At 41.9% G+C, this 16,201-nt stretch overlaps 1 protein-coding gene across 1 annotated transcript in view; it reads left to right on the top strand.

Moving 5' to 3' along the window:
• Positions 1-16,201, top strand: part of SMTN (smoothelin) — a 79,785-nt gene that overhangs the window by 22,914 nt on the left and 40,670 nt on the right. Inside the window, 1 exon segment of the mRNA XM_072149143.1 lies at positions 14,932-15,089. Within this exon segment, the coding sequence (XP_072005244.1) occupies positions 14,932-15,089 (158 nt within the window).

Genomic DNA, 16,201 nt, shown 5'->3' with positions numbered 1-16,201 from the left:
AGTTTTCCTACACATCTGCTTCATTGAGAATTTCAGTGACTTATCCATTTATTTTTCTCTGCTCTACGTGAAGAAGACTGACATCTGTGTGGCTATAGAGAGCCTATATTTTGTCTACCATCTAATTTTCCCATGTATCGCCCTTCTGTGAAGCCTCCAGCTCTGGTGCCTCCAGAGGTTTTGGTGTTTTCCTCCCTTCTTTCATGCGTGACTTTTTCAAGCACCGTGAAGAGTCAGGATTAAACCATATAAGGAAGAAGTGCATATCTTACGGTATCTTACTCTGATCGCTCCCCCATGCTTTCCATCCACTTATTTCCTTCCTCTTTCATCATCACAAAATTCACTCACGTTCTGGAATTGAGAGCTGGCATTACACTGCATTTTTGTGTGATCCTGGTGGAGAATGTGGCTAGAGGTGTGACTCATCATACGCTTTTACAAAGGAAGTGTCTTTTTGGGACATTCCTTTACTACATCACATCAACTAAATGATGAAATTAAAGGGCTTGATTTTTTTACTTGCCACAAATACTTTCCCTAATGTCTAAGTTTCCGTTGTACGAGTTCCTGAGGGATTGTTTTTCTCAAGTTGTTTCCTTAACCCTTCATCTGCCAGCATGACCTACAGGCCAGCTGCTTTACTAGTGGCTATTAATAGAAGTAACAATATTTGTTACTGTAATAAGCGTTCAGTGTCCTATGAAATGCAAAAGATGAAGCCTAGATAATATTCATTTCCTGTTTGGAGATTGTTTTATCCCAGAAAAAATGAAATGAATGAATGGTCATTTAAAGGGGTTGTCCGGGAGTATGTAAAAATAGTGACGTAGCCTAAGGAGACGCTGCATAAAATGATAATCTTGTACTAATCTCACCCGGGACTTCTGGTGTCCCACATTATGGTTCCTGCATGTCGTGCCCCTCTTTGTTTACAGGGGTACAAAAGCTCCACTTGGACAACTTCCGGGGCGGCCTGACACAGCGCTGGGACAGTGGTCAGTTGGGTGTGCCTGGCTGCCCGGAAGTTGTCCAAGCGGAGCTTTGGTGCCCCTGTAAACAAACTGGGGCACGGCATGCAGGAACCACAATGTGGGACACTGGGAGAAGCAGATGATATAAGTACAAGTTTATTATTTTATGTAGCCCTTCCAGGTCACCTTACATTCTCTCGGACTACCCCTGTAAGAAGAACAGGTGTGTGTGTGTGTGTGTGTGTGTGTGTGTGTGTGTAATATTAACATGATTTATACAAAGTTAAGCAATTTAATGGGAACCTATCATCAGGATTTCACATTTTGACCAGAGACTGGGTCCCATAGGCTTGGTTCCAGTTATTTTAAAGTTTACCTGGCTCCCTGACAGCAAAGAGGATCAAGTGATGGGGATGTCTGTGCAAGACTGCGAGTCTGTGTCATAACTGTTCTCTCAGCAATTTGACACTCCCATACTAGTGTCAAAGAGCTAGTATTGCAGAGCATTGCGCTCTACATTCTCCGGCATAACCATTCACCCATCTAATGGAGTGCCGGAGATTTCTAAGCGCTCTCATACTATCAAATCCCATACCCATTAGTGAGAAGCAGACAGTGCTTGGTGAAGGTCCCTGCAGTTGGACTGACAGATCAGCATGTTTTAAATTGTAAACTTGGATCAACCGCTTTAATTTTATGTCATTTTAAAGAGGACCTGTCCCCCTCAAAAGCAGCACTGGAGCTGCTTAATAAAGTAAGGAGCTCCTAGTGCTAAAACAAACGCAGCAGTGTTACAATACTAGGTTTCCGATAACGCTAACAAACACACTTGCGCTGTACGATAGAAACGCCGGAAAGCTCTCTATAGGCCAGAGGTATTTACCGCGCATCAGGCGGCAGTCACCGCCCCTAATCCAGCGTAGCAGTGTATGTTAGAGTTATCGGAGGTTTCTGATAGTGCTAGCATTGTAGCACTGCCGTTTTTGAGGGTGACAGGTCCTCTTTAAGTGTAATTTATTTTTTTATTTTTTTCTTTTTTTTTTCTTTTAGCAATGACTTTAGAGTTTTTGTTTGGGGTTTCTAAAATTGTACTGAAAAGTGACTGAAAACATAGTTCACCTTTTGTTGTTTGTCTACCATCTTCACTGGTCTAATGTCCCACACATTAATGCAGATTAATACAGAACCACAGTGTGTGGAATTGGCTAATACTCAGTACCTGTAATTTCGGAAGCCCTGTCCATCTGCTTCTTATTCCCTGAATCCTTGGCTTAGGAATGGCTGAGCGCTGGGTGTAGATATTCTTGTATATGCTGTAAGAATTGGTATTCCAGTTTCTCCATGTATAGATAAAGACCCTTATGACTGATTTCACATAGTATTGCGGGTTGTGGAGAGTTCTGTGCCTCCAGCCTGTCACAAAAGAGCATGGCATGATTTTCAACCAATATGTGATTAGATACTGATCATCACTGCTCACAGTGAATAGTAGGGGCTAATATGCATATCTAACAGTAACAGCAGGTAAACAATGGAAATACGTAAATTAGAGTGTTTTGCTGTGGGGTTAAATTTGGTATGATGGATTAGTAACTCCTCCTCCCTCTTATGCTCTGCTCCCAGTGATGATGTAACAGACTGTCCCGCTCTGTTACCATAGTAATGCTGTGTAACTGCCATCCCTGCACATCACCACAACACTGCAACCAACCGACTACAGCACAACATAGTGGTGATCACATGACCTGCCCAGGCAGGTACAGGACATGTGACCAGCAGCCATCTTCTGTCCTGTGTCTCCTCTAGTGATGGGAATTACGACTCTTAGTGAGCCGGCTCATTAGGCTACTCTCACTAAAAGACTGCTCTTCTTGCTCCTGAACGGCACCCTATTAAATATATAATAGGGAGCCGCATACCAGTCAGTCACCCCACACCATTCCCCTTTTAATCCCATTGTATTGGGTTAAAGGGGCGTGGCGAGCCGGTTAGAGGCGGGGTTAAGTGAGCCATTGGCGAACAACACATCACTAGTATCCAACACAGGGACAAAGTCACAGGACTCCCTAAACGGCCACTATCATTTTAATTCTTCATTACAGTAAATTTCCACAGCATTTTTCTGCTAAGGGGAGCAAAATTTTAAAATTTAAACGAATTACATATTGGCATATATTTTAATGACCCGTTTGAATATGAAATGTGCTTATTCCTGGAATACCCCTTTTAATATTCCTGTTGTGACTGAGAGGTGGTGATCTTCCCAGTCATGAGGCTACATGGGATCCTGGAAATAACCTGTGGCAGACTCACAAATTTTCAGTCTGAAGATTATGTAACATATTTGTTATGCAATGTACATGAAGGCATTTATTAGTAGAGATTATTAAAATGTATGTAATGTGGTGTCCTGTAGTTTTCCATTTTCCTTCTTGCATATTGTCCCTATATGGATTTGGTGTGGCGCAATGTATACAGCAGTAGTAAACGTGAATAGGAAATGGGAGGATTAATTGATGATTTCCTTTTTTGCTTGTTTCCTTCAGGCTGAACAACATTTTAGAGCCATTTTGGTCTTTGTGTTGTACATTCACATCTCTTTAGTGTTTTCTGAGAGCATCAACAGAAAACATCACCACAAACAGCATCCAGATGTGAGCCAGATGCGCTGCCAAGATTACAGTCTGACGCTCAAGAAAGCGATGCACAACTTGCAACTTTTCAACCAAATATTTTCTTTTGTTGCGACTGGCAGATATAAATATAAGATAATTTCAACTTACTGTTCCCTTCTCACAATAAACACTGGAGCTGACCGCCCTCAGGAAACCAGTCACATTAATTCCCTGTGGTTTAGATGTGCTTTAGTTATCAAAGTAAACTAGAAGAGCATGTGTTGTATGAAGATTCATCATGGTTCTTCTCTTTCATGGGCTACCAAAAGTCAGATGCCGCTATGCAAATGTTTTTAATATCATTTTTCTTGGCAGGAAATTCCATACATTTTGCTATAATATTACAGATACCAACCTCCTCTTTTAGATCGCACCAGGCTTGTGATTATGAGCCACAGAACTGGAGATACAGATCTGTAACCAGAAACATGTGATCTGAAAGATTATTTACTTTAAAGGAAACCTGCCATAAGAAATCCTATCTATTGAGGCAGATGTGACGGTAGGTTGCTATTAACATGCTAAGCCCTAATCTATTTTTACCTAATCCTAAAATACTTCCTATACTAAACATTATCCACCTAATATGCTAATTGTCGACAGAGGCTACTGGGGCGTGGATAAGCCATTGCTCCCACTACCTGCAGAGGCTACTCTAGTATGTTCTGCCAACAATTAGCATATTAGCTAGATGATGTGCAGTTTAGTTTAGGAAGAATTTTAGGATTAGGTAAAAATAGATTAGGGCTTAGCAGGTTACTAGCAACCTACCGTCACATCTGCCTTCATAATTAGATTTCTGATAGTAGCTTTCCTCTCATGCACCAAAAGTATGTTTCTAGGTACTACAGAACCAAAGATGGGGGCGTCTGAAGCGACCTTGTCTCTGCAGCCAGTAACCTTGACTCTTCTGACTTTTTTTCATAGGTAAATTTTACACATATAATGACTCTAGAAAGGACTTTTCATACCCTACCTGAGGAGGATATTATTTTAATGGGGTAAAATCTGGTGATGTGTCTCTTTAACCCCTTCACGCTCCGTGGCGGATATAGCTATGAAGGGTGTATGAAGAGGGCTCACGGGCTGAGCCCTCTTCATACAGAGATGGGCTTTGCTGCATATCGCAGCAAAGACCCATCTCTAACACCCTTGCACCGATCGCGGGTGTTAACCTTTTCTTTTCCGCCGGCAACATGGCTTCTGCATGAGCCTCATTGTAATGTATACTGTGCGGAAATGCCATATAGTGCAATACAGTTGTATTGCAGTATATGGTAGGAACGATCAGAACATCTAGGGTTAATGTACCCTAGAGGGTCTAAGAAGTAGTGAAAAAGTTTAAAAAATGTAAAAAAAAATAAATATTAAACGTTCAAATCACACCCCTTTCCCTAGAACTGATATAAAATATAATAAATAGTAAAAATCACAGACACATTAGGTATCGCCGCGTCCCAAAATGCCCGATCTATCAAAATATAAAACCGGTTACGGCCGGCGGTGACCTCCGGAACGGCAAATGGCGCCCAAATGTCCAAAACGTGACTTTTACACCTTTTTACATGACATACAAAAAAATTATCAAAATGTTGCACAGTCCTCAAAATGATAGTAATGAAAACATCGGCCTATTTCACAAAAAATGACATACCACACAACCCCCAAAGTATGAAAAAGTTATTAGCGTCAGAAGCTGGCGAAAATGTTTTTTTCTTTTTTGTACAAATTCGTTTAATTTTTGAAAATGTATTAAAACGCAATAAAACCGAACCAAAGAATAAAGCAGAGGTGTTACTTGGAGCGCAGAGTGAAAGTCGTAAAAACTGAGCCCACAAGAACTTGATGCACATGCGTTTTTTTCCTCATTTGTTTTTTTTTTTTTTTTGGCTTCCCACTACATGGCAGGGAATAATAAATAACAACAAGGGAAAGTAAAATTTGTTACGCATAAAATAAGCCCTCTCACAGCTCTGTACACGGAAAAATGATAAAGTTATGGATTTTTGAAGATGGAGAGCGAGAAATGAGCGAAAAAACCCTGCGTCCTTAAGGGATTAAGGAGGAATAATTTGGTGGGTATGTTTTACTAGTTAGGACTTCTTTTCACATTGTCTCTCAGGAGACAGGATTGTTTTCAATCTACACTGCTGATAAAAATAGAGAGAACACTCAAATAACACATCCTAGATCTGAATGAATGAAATATTCTCATTGAATACTTTTGTTCTGTACAAAGTTGAATGTGTTGACAACAAAATCACAAAAAAAAAAATCATCAATGGAAATTACATTTATTAACCAATGGAGGGCTGGATTTGGAGCCGGCCACAAAATTTAAGTGGAAAAACACACTACAGGCTGATCCAACATTGATGTAATGTCCTTAAAAAAAAGTCAAGATAAGGCTCAGTAATGTGTGTGGCCTCCACGTCCCTCTATAACCTCCCTAGTACTCCTCAGCATACTCCTAATGAGATTGCGGATGGTCTCCTGTGGGATCTCCTCCCAGACCTGGACAAAAGCATCTGCAAACTCCTGGACAGGCTGTGGTGCAATGTGATGGAGCGAGAAATTATGTACTCAATCAGCTTCAGGTCTGGGAAACAAGCGGGCCAGTCCATAGCTTCATCTTGCAGGAACTGCTGAATCACTCTAGCCACATGAGGCCTAACATTGTCCTGCTTTAGAGGAACCCTGGGCCAACCAAACCAGCATAAATAGACACACACACACACGCACGCAGCAGATTGCTTTCCAGACTCAGTCACTCAGTGTGAACCTGCTTTTATCTGTGAAGAGCACAGGGCGCCAGTGGCGAATTTGCCAATCCTGGTGTTCTCTGGCAAATGCCAAGCTTCATGCACAACCCCCATCTGTGGACATCAGGGCAGCGTTCCATTTTGCAATGTTCCTCCTTTCCACCTCTCCTGGTGTACTGGCCTTTCTCCTGGTAGTGCCTTCAGCCTCTGGACACTACGCTGACAGACATTCTAGGGAGGTCATACAGGCACTTGGAGGCCACACACAATACTGAGCCTCATTGGATCAGCCTATAGCTTTTCCACTTTAATTTTGTGGGTGACTCCAAATACAGGCCTTCATTGGTTAATAAATTAATTTCCATTGATGAATGTGCTGACAACAAAATCACAAAAAAATCATCTTTGTGCAGAACAAAGTATTCAGTGAGAATATTTCATTAATTCAGATCTAGGATGTGTCATTTGAGTGTTCCCTTTTTTTGAGCAGTGTATACAGAAAAAAACGGCCTGAAATAGACGACCTGAAAAAGTAGGTCTTGACGCTCCTTCTTGGAGAGGAAGGGAAAAAAAAACTTGTTTCCAACCACCAGAACTCCTCATCTTCTTGTTTGGCAGGGCTTTATGAATTATTCTATGCCTGACCAGCTTGATTCCGTAAGGGTGCATAACTGCCCACTCTTCTAGGTAAAAATTTGTTTCCCTCACATCCTCATAAAATCTGCCGAATTCACACGAACGTATGACGTATGTACGGCCGCAAGTTGCAACCATACATTTGTCACAGCCTCTTAACATTGGCAAACTGTACCACATGCACATATCTGACCACATATATTGACGGGCTATATTGAATCTGAGGGGGAACATGTTTTGTCTAAAAGAATGGTGTCAGATAGTTACTAAGGCTCTATGGGAGCCTGCCACTAGCTGTATTTGTGATAAATGTGGTGACAGGTTCCCTTTAAAACTGAATCACAATTGGTTTTGATGTGGTTTTGGGTGCAGTTTTGTTAATTTATCAGGTAAAAGACATTAAATGACCAGTTAAGTTCATCTTTCATCTGTTAAAATAAGAAACTGCACCTTTAAACGAACTCCGAACTGATTACAATGCAGTTTTAACACATTGTGCATTATGTCTACAACAATGTGGATATGTTACCCATTTGTATATCAGGTTGTTGAACATACAATTCTACAACCATGGCCTCTTATATAGGTGCAAGACAGAACCGAAGGGTCTCAGACTTATAAGGGGAGATTTTTTGAGACCCTAAAGGCAAGTACACTTTAAATTTGCATATTTTATAAGTGAGTAGTTCTCACCATCTTGGCTATCCTTTCGTTAAATTTATGCAGCAGGTTCTAAAGTTTTATTTCGACTTCTCTTCTTGAAGTTGAATAGTGATGGCTGGTTCCCTTTCTAGGAGCCCCAACTATTCTTCCTGCTGTGGAATCGGCATTTGTATAAAGCTGGGATTTCTATTGATTAAAGCCTTCTGCGTTCCCTTCCCCCAACTTTCTTTGGGAAAGTTAACACAGACATGAGGTGTCTTTATGGTGTGATCCACTGTGTAAATGCATAAGGTCTGTTTCCACATTTAAGACCATTTGACAAAGCTGTTCACTTAATATTGTATTCATACTTCATATTTACTTGTACATTGAACACTAGAATGTTTCATGATGCACAAATCACAATATAGAGCTACAATGTAAACTAAATCCTTGATTTTATTCTCACCACGGCATGGCTTAGAGAATTTTTATCCAACATAATTGTCATAATGGCTATGCTATGTACTATGACAAAATAGTGTTGAATCTACAGTGTCACTCAGTGATGGGAGCAAGCATCTGACACTTTCACAGACCTAGTGGACAATCTTCATAAAGTTTTCTCCAAAACTACACAAAGTGCCATAAAAACCTGTATAACATATCCAACTAATATGCTGGTTATAGATTTATGGTCCAGTCCAAGGCCAGCTCTGGTCTCAGCTTGCTCTGGGGGCCTTGGTAAAATTGGATATACAGAACTCTCAATTAGTAAGTGGGTCATGATTGGTCTCAACAGAATCTACAGATTCAAACTGATCTGATGAGACTGATTCTATAACATCCCACTGAGAAGCTAGACCTCCTCAAAGTTTCTGGATCCGATCCAAGGTGGGGTGTTCTCTAGAGGATGTCAAGGGGGATGGCTACAGATCATATAAGCAAATCATTCCTTCTGCCCATTGTCTTTTACCCGGGTGGAATTCTTTACCATCACATCAAGGATCTCTTTAAAGGGGACCGGTCACCAGATTTTGACCTCCCTGGCTAACAATGCCTGCTGATAAAGGGTTACAAGTCCTACCCATATCACCTAAAATTAGCTGCCAGTGAGGCACTGTACCTTAATTACAGATATTTTCTGATATGCAAATTAGCATAGAAAATTATTCTGACTCGTGTCTGGTATCTGAGACTCTTCTCTCTCTCTCAGGCTGGCAGTGAACCACACCTTCTAAGAATAGCAAATTGTTCACCGTGTATGTGATTACATGAAATCACAGCAGCCTCTATGGAGGATAGAGAGGAGCAGAAGTCCATGGAGGCTGCCGTAACTTCATGTGGTGCATGAGGTACAGTTTGCTATTATAAAGAGGCTGAAGTACCTGAGCTGATGTCACTCTGGTCACATGATATGAACGGTGACCAGTAAGGAGGCATTAGGCTTGGGCAGGATTAGATGGGATGGGGCCGGCCGAGCAGGACACTCCCCGTCTGATGCCAGGAATATAAGATAAAAGGTGATTTATGTGGATGTAAGCGAAACAATGTTTAGCTCAAAGGGGGTCGGTCAGTAATAGAGCTTTATAGGAACCGGTCACTGGCTGTATATGTGTTGACAGGTTCCCTTTTAAGTGTGGACTAACCTCTTTCCCTAATTAGTCCAGCACAAGGTAACTGAATCACAATTGCTTATATACAGTTTACAGAGTGTAAATGATATCTATTGAGTATATCTTCAGGGGTCTGGAAGGTCACACAGCCATTATTGTGAAGTGTAATCGTATATCTATGGAATAACCAGATTACAGTTGAGGGTTTTGTCTCTAAGAAGTGTGTACACTACCATCACTCGTCCATCCTCCAGGCCAGGAATGCAAAGCTTTCAGGGGAGACAAATTGCGTTGCTGTCAGATGAAGCTGTACATAATGTGTTACGTTGAGTGATTCGCTTCTACTCCGAAGAAATGAAAATCTTCCACAGACTCATTCCAGCTTTTATAGGTCACTATCTGACATTTCACTCTTCTCCCTCAGATGCAGTTTTCTCCAGGAGTTGTCTGCATTCCTACAGTACAATGGCATCTTGTATTACGACACATGTGCCCCCTGCAACGTTCCTGACACTTCAGTTCTGAGAAAAACTGAAATGCTGCACATCTGCACCTTAGAATCTGAGTGTATATCACCCCAAAAGCTTTTAGGGGGTATTTAATACTTGACAAACCCTTATTTCAAGCCCAGGTCTATTTATATAATTTACGATCACAACATATGTTTTATGTACAGTTTATACTGATTTGTATTTCTTCCATTTTTCTTCCATTTTCACCCATCTACTTTTTGACTCCAGTCTGTCAATTGCTTCTTTCTCTAACATTTGAACCCTTTCTGTCCTACCAGATTTAACTGCTTAAAGGGCACCTACCACCACGAATCTACCTATAAAGGTAGATCGGGTGGTAGGTGGATGTATGGGACGTGAGGATAGCCCTTTTTAGAGCTAATCCTCACGTCCCCGCTAGCCTAGCATAAACTTTATTGCCCTAATATGTTAATTTAATTAAGCGGCTACCGGGGCGTGGAGTAGCCGGACACGAGGCTACACGGCGCGGCTACTCCACGCCCCAGTAGCTGCTTTCCCCCGCCTACCCTGTGATCTTCGGCGCGCAGCTCCTGGCAGCTGCGCGCCCTCGTCCGAGAAGCCGGAGTTCTGCGCATGCGCAGTAACTCCGGCCAAGATGCGCAATCTCGGGAACGAGGCCGGAGTTACTGCGCATGCGCAGAACTCCGGCTTCTCGGATGAGGGCGCGCAGCTGCCAGGAGCTGCGCGCCGAAGATCACAGGGTAGGCGGGGGAAAGCAGCTACTGGGGCGTGGAGTAGCCGCGCCGTGTAGCCTCGTGTCCGGCTACTCCACGCCCCGGTAGCCGCTTAATTAAATTAACATATTAGGGCAATAAAGTTTATGCTAGGCTAGCGGGGACGTGAGGATTAGCTCTAAAAAGGGCTATCCTCACGTCCCATACATCCACCTACCACCCGATCTACCTTTATAGGTACATTCGTGGTGGTAGGTTCCCTTTAACGCTCAGCGTCCGATATATCGGATGCAGAGCCGAAGCCGGTTCAGCTCAAGATCTGAGCCGAACTGGAATCGGGAAACACTGGGTGCCGGCTGTAACACCCGCGATCGGAGTGGGCTCACTACTTTCTCCTTTCTACAGCACTCGCACAGTCTATACGTTATGTAACCATCCTAACTTATCACAGTGTTCTGCTGCGAAGCAAGAAATTACTTCTTATAAATCTCTAAAGCATCTTTTGTCTCTTCCTTCTCCTTCAGCTTGCTCCTAACCCAGGCCCACCTTCTGCTTATTTTAACACTTCACACAGAAACCCTGCAAACCGGTGCTAACACCGATCGTGGGTGTTTTCACCTAGATCGCCGCCGGCAATGCTGCCGGCAGCTTTAACCCCGTAACGGAAAATAGCACCCAAAGTTGAAAATGGCATTTTTTGCCATTTTGAAAAATAAAAAAAAAAATTTAATAAATGATCAAAAGGTCGGACAGTCCCAAAAATTATAGCAATGAAAACACCATCAAAATTCGCAAAAAATGACACTACCCACAGCTCTGTACACCAAAGTATGAAAAAGTTATTGGTGCCAGAAGATGGCAAAATCAAAAAAAAATTTTTGTACAGGAGGTTTTAATTTTTTTAAATGTATGAAAACATTATAAAACCTATACAAATTTGGTATCCCCGTGATCGGACTGACCCAAAGAATTAAGTAGACCTGTCATTTGGGGCGCACAGTGAAAGCTGTAAAATCCAAGCCCACAAGAAAATGTTGCAAATGCATTTTTACACCATTTTCACTGCATTTGGAATTTTTTTCCCGCTTCCCAGTACACGCCATGGAATATTAAATACCGTCACTATGAAGTGCAATTTGTTACGCAGAAAATAAGCCATAACACAGCTCTTTATGCAGAAAAATATAAAAAGTTATAGATTTTTGAAGGTGGTGAGTGAAAAATGGAAGTGAAACTAAAAAAGGCCAAGTCGTTAATGGTTCTGTTTTGTCAGGAGATCTGAAGCCCCACTTATAGAAAGCACTGATACATGGGCTTACGGCAATCGTATAATGAAGCACGACTGCATCATACGTTTTGTCATGTAATGCGTTTTTTCTTTAATATTCCATAAAGTTTCTTCTGTGGAATGGTTCTAAAATAACTGTTTGTCTTGTCTGCAGCAGATGTTCCTTATTTAGATGTTCTCGCTTTCCCTTCCCCCAACCACTTCCATAGCCTTCTCTTCAGGGTTATTGGCAATACCGTCAATGTTTTGCTTTTCCTAATAGTTTCTGGTCTGCAGTTTATTTACAGACAGAATTTTCTAAAAATGTTTCGTAATGTTAAAAAAAAATTGGCCCTATGTTTATTAGAACATATGCTTATGTCGCCATGTATTGCATGATGTGCCAAGCTGTTTTTCCCTTGTTCCATAAGTAGACTTTGGAACAATTTGTTGGGAACTTTAAACCTGGAGGTCCAGATGTGATCTCCTATTTATATCGGCATCACTTCTTGAGAGTACACGCTGCTGCCCTCTAGTGTTTCATGCTATTTACTAACTCCAAATGCTTGGATCCCTAGAAAGCTTTTTATTTATTTGGTTTATTAATCCTTTGTTACCACCTCCCAATTTGCGTTATACTTAAAGCAAATGTTGCTGTATTTTTGAGCCTGTGTATGTGAATCTTGTTGTGCGTTTGGAATCCTTGCCTCGTATCTTGCGTGTACTTTCTACGCCTGGAGCTGACAATTACATAATTACCAGATTACCAGTGTTAGCCTAACTTCACTCACATGTGCCCGGCGGGCACACGGTGGCACGAGGGAGAGGAGGGGATGAACTCTGCTCCATGGTTATGCACGCCCAACCCCCCTCCCGCCCAGGCTGTTTAGTATTCACCGCTACGTCCGGCCTACTGTGCTCAGACATCTCAAACATGCACAAAAATTTGTCCTTTCCGTAGCCCCAGGTTACTAATGCGGCTGTGCATGGAGGATGGAGATGGAGGAGTAAATACTAAGCAGGTGCATCATTGTGGGAAGGTGGAGTCATGAGTTGGCCAGGTGATGCGAGTGAGCCCCTGGGGTTAATTTACATATTTTTCTTGTTTCCCCTGCAATATCTGAACCCTGCAGTTAGTTGGATATGGTGCCATCATTCCCTAGAGGTAACAGGTTTCATAGTTTGTACAGTTGAAAAAAAACACTTGTCCATCAAGTTCAACCAAGGAAGGGTAGGGATTGGATGAGGAAGAGATTTGGGGGAAACAATCCTATATAGCATAACAATCAATGTTATTTAGGTGTAAAAAGACCCTTCTTGAAGCTCTCCGCTGTCCCTGCTGTGACCATCGCCTGAGGCAGGCTATTCCACAGATTGACAGTTCTCATAGTAAAAAAGCCCTGTCGCCTCCGGAGATTAAACCTTGATTTCTCCAAACGGAGACAGTGCCCTCTTGTCTTTTGATTTGATTTAATCTGGAACAATTTACCACCATATTTTTTGTATGGACCATTCATATATTTATATAAATTAATCATGTCCCCTCGTAGTCGTCTCTTTTCCAGACTAAATAAATCTAGTTGTTTTAATCTTTCCTCGTAACTAAGACCCTCCATACCCTTATCATTTTTGTGGCTCTACGTTGAACCCTCTCCAGCTCCAGGGTATCCTTTCTATTGACCAGTGCCCAGAACTGGACAGCATATTCCAGGTGAGGCCGAACCCATGCCTTGTATAGTGGTAATATTACATCCCTATCACGAGAGTCCATACCACTTTTGATACATGACATGATCCTACTAGCTTTAGAGGCAGCTGATTGACATTGCATGCTGTTATTCATATAAGAGTATAAGTATAAGAGGTTAGTCTACCACCAGTAATCTGGTGGCAGAGGCAGAAAGATTATATATTTTGTTGAAGTTGCTATGAGAACTGTTCAACTGATGTCACGTTTCGTACAATTTGAGATTGACTAGAATTATTCTATATTCTGTGAGTAGGGTATAATATCTGATATGCGGGTCTGGGATCCCCAATAATACCAAGATAAGAGGTCTACAAGTTGTCTTAGAATAGAGTAGCAGAGCACTTGCAACCACTCTTTTGAGACTGACAAATGCTGTATTGTACTACAGCTCTGATACTAACATTTTTGCCAGCAAAACATATGCTGTTTGAGTCTAAGCTTGGAATATCTACCATCAGAATTCATCATGATATATGAGGGACACTTGCTCATAGATCCGGGTACCGTGACTGTGGTATCCATGACCTCCTTCCTTCTAAAATTAAACTCAAATTATGCTAATGAGTGCCTCTGGTGGGTGTCTCCAGAGCCCCTTATTGATGTCTTTTTCAATTGTTGTTACAATGATCACAGCAGGTTTCCCCTACCCCTGCACCTCCTCCTGCTGCTAGATTACACAGGCCGAGGGAGGAGGGAAGGAGCAGGGGGTTGGTTGAGACATGTTTTGCTCATTGTAACAGCCTGCAACGCTGCAGCACTGAGTGGCTCTGGAAACACCCACCAGAGCTCCTCAGAAAATAAAATTTTAACGGAATGCTTATTAGCCTAAGGAAGGCAGCAATCGGTTGCACGAAGATTAGCACAGTCACGGTGCCTGGATCTATGAGTAAGTGTCCCTGGTTTATCGTGCTGGATTTTGATGGTAGATTGAATCGAGTTTACTACTCCTTAAAGTAAAACGCCATATGTGAAACAGATTTTCTGCACAGCTTTGTGATTTCAACTACACTATGTGCACCATGAGCATTGTTTCTAAATAAAACACGCTGCTGGGTGGAGTCTAGGATCCATTGCAAAATTTATCAAAGTTCTTTACTTGTCACATTGTCATGTGGTAGTTTGCTTTAGGAACTGGTATTACTAACCCAGCCAGAGAAATGGTTAACATAGGTTTCTTCTGTTCCGACTAGTCATCTGCTGAAATCACATTTTCCATAAACAAATTTGTTGAAATTTAAAGACCTTTTTAGGTTTGAATATGGAAAATGTGAACATTCATTCAGTCATCCGGCATAAAGTATGCCTAACAATTTACTTTGTATTAATCCCCCGAAACCTCATGTACATTTTCACTTTTGGCTCTGAACTTATGTGTATACTGTGGTTTTTGTTTTTTTTACAGCTGGAGGTCACCCTGGACCTGGCGGAGAGACGAGAGATTCGCTCAGCTATTCGGGAGCTGCGGCGAAAGGAGCTTGAGCGTTGTGAAGAAGCTCTTGCATCTAAACGTTTCAGATCAGAGAAAAGTAATGGACAGGAGGACAAAGAAAATCATCCTGGGTTTGTTTTATTCATTATAAACCTGTTGACTTGTGTTTTATGGCTGCTTATTAGAGACGCTTGGAAGGGATTGGTCCAGAAGGTTTCCCGATTTGTCCAAAACGGATGAGAAATTTTCCCTTTTATTTTAGGTTGGAGTTTCCCTTCTGCTATGGGTGGCTGCTGTAGCAAGCTTCATTAGTTACTCAGGGGGAGGAGGCTGCCTGCAGATAGATTCCATTTAAAGGGAACATGTCACCACAGTTTTTACAAATACAGCTAGTGACTGACAGGTTCCCATAGAGCTTTATTAACCCTTCTTTTAGCTTAAAGGGAACCTTTTTTTTTTTTTTTTACTAAAGACGGATTGTAAAAGCCCATGACACCTGCAGTGCAAAAAAGCATCTCTGCCTTTTCTAAGCATTTGCATTACAATATAATTTTATAACTTACTTTTGCATCCTGACAAAATCATGGGTAGTCACAGGGGCTGGACTTTGGTTTGGATGCATTTCAAAAAACAACATGTGACTTGTCTGCGCTGCAGGCTGCATCCATCTTTGTGCTCCTGTACAGCTTGTCCCTCCCTCACTGATGTCAGGCTGACCAGGCTGTGACCTCTGAGAAGGAGCAGGTGGTGGAGCTGTACAGGAGCACAAAGATCTAAAGAGTGAGTAACACAGACAAGCCACAAGTTCTTTTTTGAAATGCATCCAAACCTAAGCCCAGCCTCTCTGACTACTCCAGGGTTTTGTCAGGGTGCAAGGTAAGTTATAACACAATTATATTGTAATGCAAATGCTTATTAAAGGCAGACAGGCACTTTTGCACTGCAGGTGTAATAAGCTTCTGCAACCTGTCTTTAGAGAAACTGAGGTCCCTGGTGACAGGTTCCCTTTAAAATTGTTCCCCTCATATCCCCATAAAATCGACTTTTGTTATCTTCCTTAGCTGAGCAGGAACCCCAAACATCTGGCTGTATGCCAAGTTCAGCGGCTCCTCCTCTTGTTCCACGGCTCCTTCTTCAAATTCAGCACTCCATATCATGTGACCTGAACAGCAAGAATCATGGGGGCCTGGAGCAAGTTCTCTTATGGCTCCAAACCAACCATAATAACACTTTCTCACTAACC

Source organism: Engystomops pustulosus, chromosome 1, assembly GCF_040894005.1.
Source record: "Engystomops pustulosus chromosome 1, aEngPut4.maternal, whole genome shotgun sequence".
NCBI lineage: Eukaryota > Metazoa > Chordata > Amphibia > Anura > Leptodactylidae > Engystomops > Engystomops pustulosus.
The sequence above is the reverse complement of the archived record's forward strand: the minus strand, read 5'-3'. Positions and strand labels throughout refer to the sequence as shown.